Source organism: Nicotiana tomentosiformis, chromosome 4 (assembly GCF_000390325.3).
Source record: "Nicotiana tomentosiformis chromosome 4, ASM39032v3, whole genome shotgun sequence".
NCBI classification, from domain to species: Eukaryota; Viridiplantae; Streptophyta; class Magnoliopsida; order Solanales; family Solanaceae; genus Nicotiana; species Nicotiana tomentosiformis.
In genome coordinates, this window is record NC_090815.1 from 119,585,895 (window position 1) to 119,592,894 (window position 7,000).

Consider the following 7,000-nt stretch of genomic DNA (forward strand, 5'->3'; position numbering starts at 1 on the left):
ATTATTGTTACTTACTGAGTTGGTTGTACTCGTACTACATCCTGCACTTTGTGTGCAGATCCAGGTGACCCCAGACATAGCGGGTGTTGATTCTTTCACACAATTGATTTTCCAAAAATTCAAAGGTAGCTGCCATGTTTCATAGACCTTGTCTATCCTTCCCTATCTTCTTGTTTACTGTATTTGGTCTTAGACTATTATAGAACATGCTTTTCAGACTTGTAATATATAGATGCTCATGTAATTATTGACACCTGGTTTTGGGAGTATGTTTATTCCTAATGTTTCTGGGATTTACTCTTAAACTTAATTATTATATTTTTAGTATTTAAAGGAAATTATGGGTTATTAATGCTGTTGGCTTGCCTAGTATCGAGATAGACGCCATCACGACGGGTGAGATTTTGCGTCGTGACATTGTGATTGTTATTTCTTAAATGGGGATGTTGAATGCTACTTTTGTGCGAATTTGAGAGAGTTAGGGCTTTTAAGTCTTGAAAAATGACATATATTGGCAATATTAATTTGCGCACATATTGTGTTTGAGGAAATTCTTGATCAAGTTTAGTTAAGTAGGGTCTATGTGAACTTAATTTCTCACAGATTATTGGTGTTTTGGACCAAGATAACACAAGATTTGAACTTTTGCTAAGAACTAGAGTTTGAAACTTTCATTAGGAAACAGTGAACCTTATGAAATGGCTACAATTCCACCATTATGAAATAATATCATCCATAAACAACACATTTATGCATTTTCAGATTGTCAGGAGACTTTACATGATCTATTGTTACATTCATTCTAATACTTGGTTATGTTTATATTATTTGTGAAGTAATAATTTTTTTATTGTGATTGATTTGGAGTTAACTATCCTATTTGAATTAAGATAGATTGAATAGAAGTGTAAATATTTAATTTTGTATGAACAATAATCCTTAACATTGAAATGGATAGATTTCTCACCAAGACGAAAAATGGTGAGCCAAGTTCTAGTGTTAGTCGGCCATCCCTGAGTTTGCAAATAGCTCCAGAAGTTCAAAGGGTGACAAATTCTTCCCTACTTTCAAATGTAGATAAAGTGCTTAATTTGAATTCTCTTGAACTGGATGCCAAATAAAGAATGCCAATTTCGGATTATGGTCTTAATATTCGAGATGGAGTATATAGATATTATATAAAAAGAGGACCTTGTCAACCTATTGGTCAAGTCTTCCCTAAAACTAATATTGGGAATATAATTCCTCAATTTATTCCCACTTGGTTTAAGGGACCATATTCTCAATGGTTGGAGTATAGCATAAAAGGAGATGTGACATTTCGTTTGTGTTGTTATTTATTCAAGAATGAACTTGAAAGTCGTGGAAACATAGGGGATGCATTTACAAAAGATGGTTTCAGGGGTTGGAACAAGGGTATGAAGATATTCAAAGTACATGTTGATGATATTAATAGTATCTATCATACATGCTTTAATAGGATGCTAGATTTGAAAAATCAGCGTCAATTGATTCAATCTTCTTTTGATAAGCAAAGTGAAAAAGTAAAAAGTGATTATCGAATGCGCTTAACTGCCTCAATTGATGCGGAAAGGTTTCTTTTAAGATCGGGATTTCCATTTCGTCGACATGATGTGAAGAATCTGAATATAAAGGTGGCTTTCTTAAACCTTTGGAATGGCATAGAGATCGGCATCTAGATGTAGGAATAGTAATATTACGTCATACTCCACAAAAAGATATGATGATTTGTCCAACAATTCAAAAAGAGAGTCTGTAGGCTTGTGCTAAAGAAACAACTAAAGCTATCATTGAAGATTTGGATGGCGATTATTTTGCAATTTTAGTTGATGAATCAAAAGACATCTCACATAAAGAGCAAATGGCCTTAATCTTCCGATATGTCAACAAAAGTAGAATGGTGATAGAGCGATTCCTGAGTATTTTCCACGTGAGTTATACTTCTTCCTTATCATTACAAAAAGTAATTTATTCTTTGCTTTCGGATCATTACTTAAGTACATCCAAGATATGTGTACATGGTTATGATGGAGCTAGTAGTATGCAAGAAAAAATAAATGGTCTTAAGCCTTTGATTTTGCAAGATACTCCCTCCGCATTTTGTATTCACTTTTTTGCTCATCAATTGCAACTAGCACTTGTAGCTCTTTCTAACAAGCATTCGGATGTGGATACTTTTTTTTATGTTGTGACTAATGTTTCCAATACTATTGAATCTTCATTTAATCGCATGGAGTCTCTTCGACATCATCAAGCAGCTAAGTTGGAAGAGGTGCTTAACTTTAGAGAAGTTTATACTGGACAAGGTTTGAATCACGAACGTGGCCTCCAACGACCGGGTGATACTTGTTGGGGGTCTCATTTTAAAATCTTTGACAATTTGATGGTTTCATTTCCTTTAATAAAGATATGAAGCGTGAGTGTCCATATCATCATGATAGATTTGCAAGGGGGAATCTTTAATATGGATTTATTTTTATATTGCACTTGATGTTTAAGGTTTTACTATTTACAAATGAATTGAACAAAGCTTTACAAAAGAAATATCAAGATATTGTTAATGTTATGGGAATGCTTGACCTTGCAAAGAAAGATTGCAAATAATGAGAGAAACTAAATGGGACTCTTTGTTGGATGAGGTATGCTCATTTTGTAGTAAACATGATATTATAATTCTCCAAATGGATGAAGACTATACTATAGGAAAGTCGAAGCGTAAGAGGTTTGAAGTTTCATATTTACATCACTTTTCTGTTGAAGTATTTTGTGCAGTTATTGATTTGGAACTTCAAGAGATGAATGCCCGCTTTGATATTGTGACTACTGACTTACTACTTGATATGGCCAGTTTAAGTCCGGATGATTCATTTGCTAATTTTGACAAGGAAAAGATAATGAAGTTAACAGAGTATTATCCAAGTGAATTTGGTGATCACAAGCTTCGAGAACTCATTTTCAACTTGATAGTTTCATTGTCTATGGTCAAAAGTGTGATAGCAGATTTCTCAACCTGAAGGGAATTACGGATTTTGCTAGAGTGATGATAGAGACAAGATAGTGTATAGAACCCTGGAAAATTTTGAAATACTTAAGCGTTATTAAGAAAGTTGATGTACGCTAATTATATTATTTTGTGTGCAGACAAGGACTATTAATATGATGTATATTAATTAGATATGATAATAAGTGTACGAGGTATATTATAAGTGATGTGGGGTCTAAGGAGAGCCCTAAATCTAAGTCAAGTTGGAAATTACATGATAGACTAAAGTTCCAAATGAGTACGCATCAGGCCAAATTTTGGACAGGTATATCTACATATATATAAATGGTCATATGATGTAAAACCTATCAAATACAATATCTTCGAGTCTAGTTTCTAACGCTTCAAACCGTTTGTCATTTGGACATTCCTACAAGAAGTTATGACCAAATTGCCAAAGGCTGGCAGAGGAGCCTGCGGATGCGAAGCATCCGAGGCCGTGTCCGAAAGAGAGGCTGGCAGTGAAGTGTTGCCATAGCGTCCAAGTCCGCATTCAAACTTCAAAGAGGAGTGAAGTGGGGATGCGAAGCATATAGGGCCGCATCCGAAACCCAGAATTCTGGGCTTATAAATACAAAATCGGGGGAAGAGGGTATTTTGTGTATTTGTGGGTTAGGGTTCTTAAAGTGAAGGGGCGATTTTGAGCTCAAATCAAGTTCAATCAACCTAGGTAAGTTGTTAATGATGTTTTGGGTTGATTATTACTCAATATACATGAGTTCTAACATCATTCTTACATCCAAATACTAGATTTTTTTCATCAAATCACCAAGAACACAAAAATCACCAAAGTTGTGATTTTTCAAGATTAATCTACTAGAGGTAATTCCAATACTTCAAACTCATTTATTATGAGTAATTAGAAGTATTTGAAGCATTTGTTACAAGTTTTAATGGTTGAAAGATTGGATTATAAAACTCTAGTTCATGGCATGAATAGTACTTTTGAGAAAATAAGGGAGAAGATGAATGATAATCTTGACGATGAAATTTATGAATACGATGAACATATGGAATTATTTGTTAGCAAAAGATGGAAGTGATTAACTAAGTAATCACCTGAATTGTATATTTTGCTAGTGTTGATTATGGAAGACGATGAATAGTAACGTGGTGGCAATAGACAATTGATGTAGTATCATTAATGACTTTGAATGGGTATTAAAACATAAGAATGAAGTTGAATGGTCTAACATGTAAAACCATTTAGCGATTTGAGTTTGTTGGAGGCTTGTAGCCAACTTGTGAGCCATATATGGATGTTGATCTATATCTTAGGTAATATTTTGATATAATTAGGATATCTAATTGTAGATATCGACTTGTTGGTGATGCTGAGCATTTTAATCAACATTGGAATAATGGAGGAATATTGAGAGCTTGTGAATGTTAATAAAGCGAAAGCGAGGTAAGTTGATTAAAACTTACTCTTCTTGAGGGACTTTCTCTAAAAGTATGTTTCGAGTTAATACTTAAGTTGTTTGCAAATATGCTTTTCGTGCTTGTGGGGATAAACAAGTACGGATGTCTCCACGTACTAGAATATTATATTGCATATGTAGTGTCATGTCGTTTTATAAAATTTTATTTTAAATCTTGTTGGAAAAGTGACACTCAAGGTAAATGTTATAAGTTTTTATCAAAACTTACGTATTGACAAGAGTATACATATTTGAGTGCTAAAGATAAGTTTTCATGGAAAGTATTTCTTTTGAAAATTGACGAACAAAATAGCACTTGTGGTATCTTTTAAAGATTGATGTTAAATTGCTAAAGACTTTAGCATGTAAAAGGTTATTTATTTAAATTTTGTTCAAATGATTTGGATTTACTATAAATGCTATGATTTGATAAAAATAGATCATTTGAGGCTACTATGCTATGAATTTATTTTTGAAGTATCAAATATTTTGGGAGTTACTTATGTTCACCGAGATTGACTTAGGATATATCGCATTCGTTGTCATGAAACTACGCGTGCCGGTGTAGGCGTAGATGGCCACTTTGTGGTATAGACTACAGTAGAGTGTTCTCCCCCGGGAGAGTACTATTTTGTGCTATTATTAGCATGACTGAGTCGATTCATACGGTACTACGATGAGACGACATGAGCAAGTAGGGTATATGATACTTGCTTTTAGGTACATAACCTAGTTAACCCTTTTATGTCGGTGATGGTATAGTACTACCAGTGAAAGGTAAGGATGATTTTCTTATGTTTAGGCCTAAGGAGCCAAAAGTAATTTCGATAACTTAAAGAAAATGGAATGATTTTGTACGATTTTATCCAAAATCTTGGATTGATGTAAATTTTTTAAAAGTTTATATTGTGGGTTATATCTAACTTGGTTGTTATTTGAAATAACAAGGGTCGTGAATTGATAAAATTTCTTATCGGTTTATATCAAATATTGGTGCATTGTTTTTATAAAATTTATCCCAAGAACTTAAGTTAGAGAGAGTCTATGATACTTATTGAGTACCGTTGTTGTGTACTCAGTCCTTAAGGGCCCCCTTCCAGGGCCCTGCTTACTTTACATGTTTCAGGATGATGTATGATACGTCGCATACGGTTAGGCCAGAATGACTCTCTTTCTGAGGTATTATGAAGCACCATTTTTATTTCGTGGTAGTTATCATGTTCTTCCTTATTTTATTTTGTTGGAATTACTCCAACCGTTGGTTCTATTCTTTGGTATATAGGCTCCATAGATAGTTGTGAAAGGTTGTAGTAACGGAGTTGTACACGACATACATGAAAGTATATTTATTTTACTTAGTCTCATTGTTAATATCATGAAAGACATCATGTGTGATTTTGATTTGGAAAATATTTTATCATTTAACTTGAAAATATATATGATTTTCAAGGAGCTTCCGCAATTAAATTGGTTTTCATGCATTTGATTTGGGTGCATCACATGGTTTGGTTCACTCGGGTTAGATAGTGTGCCGGGTGCCGGTCACGTGAATTTTGGGTCGTGACAGATTGAATATTACTTGGCCACTTATTTATTTACTTGTGAAGCTGACTTTGCTTATACATGTTGCTACCGCAAGGGTGGAAAGAGCATTCTCATCAATGAAGTACATAAAAAATGATCTACGTATAGGATGGACGATGATTTATTAAATGATGTTTAGTTTGCTATATAGAGCATAAGATATTTAAAATATAACTAATGATGCTATTATCGATCGTTTTCAAAGTATGAAAACTCGTCGAGGACAATTGTAAAGTGAATAATGTTTTTTTGTGAATATAATATTAATATATTTTTCTTGTCAACTTATTGTCATAATAAAATTTTATATAATCGAACCAAACACCCATTTTAAAGATAATAGTACACCCATGATCTTAAAATCCTGAATACGCCTTTGCTTTAAGCCATATGCTACTAACTTATAGAAGGCTTGAGAAATATTCCCACAAATACTACATAGTTAATTTAAAGGCACCAAAGAAACCATAACAAGAACAACATTAGAGAACATCTATAAATAGCAGGCTTGAAAAATATTACATTGTTAATTTAAACACACCAAACAAACTGCAACAAGAACAACACTAGAGAATACCTAATTACCAAAACAGTAAATGTTAGAACTCGTGATCAATTTAATCGTTAAAAACTGGGAGCTCAACTATATCGTTAATAATCGAATTCCACTGCAAACAGAAGCCAACCAATACAAGAAGACCAACGATGACTAATATGATTGTTGTTGTCATATTTGTCTTATTCCGGTTAGTAAGATAAGAGTGGGTTGCTCTAGTGGTAAGCACCCTCCACTTCCAATCAAGAGGTTGTGAGTTCGAGTCACCCCTAAAGCAAGGTGGGAGTTTTTGGAGGAAGGGAGCCGAGAGTCTATCAGACTAATATTGTTGTTGTTGTTGTTGTTGTCGTCGTCGTCGTCCATCTAATGGTTAGT

The 7,000-nt window shown here is 33.8% G+C and overlaps 2 protein-coding genes across 2 annotated transcripts; both read left to right on the top strand.

Annotated features, from left to right (window-relative positions):
- Positions 1 to 1,124: 1,124 nt before the first annotated feature.
- LOC138910450 (uncharacterized) lies at positions 1,125 to 1,700 on the top strand. The gene has a single exon (XM_070201691.1). It carries the CDS (start codon positions 1,125 to 1,127, stop codon positions 1,698 to 1,700), a length of 576 nt encoding a protein of 191 aa, XP_070057792.1.
- Positions 1,701 to 1,882: 182 nt separating this feature from the next.
- LOC104119619 (uncharacterized) lies at positions 1,883 to 3,035 on the top strand. The gene is made up of 2 exons (XM_009631175.2): positions 1,883 to 2,327; positions 2,794 to 3,035. Exons 1-2 carry the CDS (start codon positions 1,883 to 1,885, stop codon positions 3,033 to 3,035), a joined length of 687 nt encoding a protein of 228 aa, XP_009629470.2.
- The last annotated feature ends 3,965 nt before the right edge of the window (positions 3,036 to 7,000 follow it).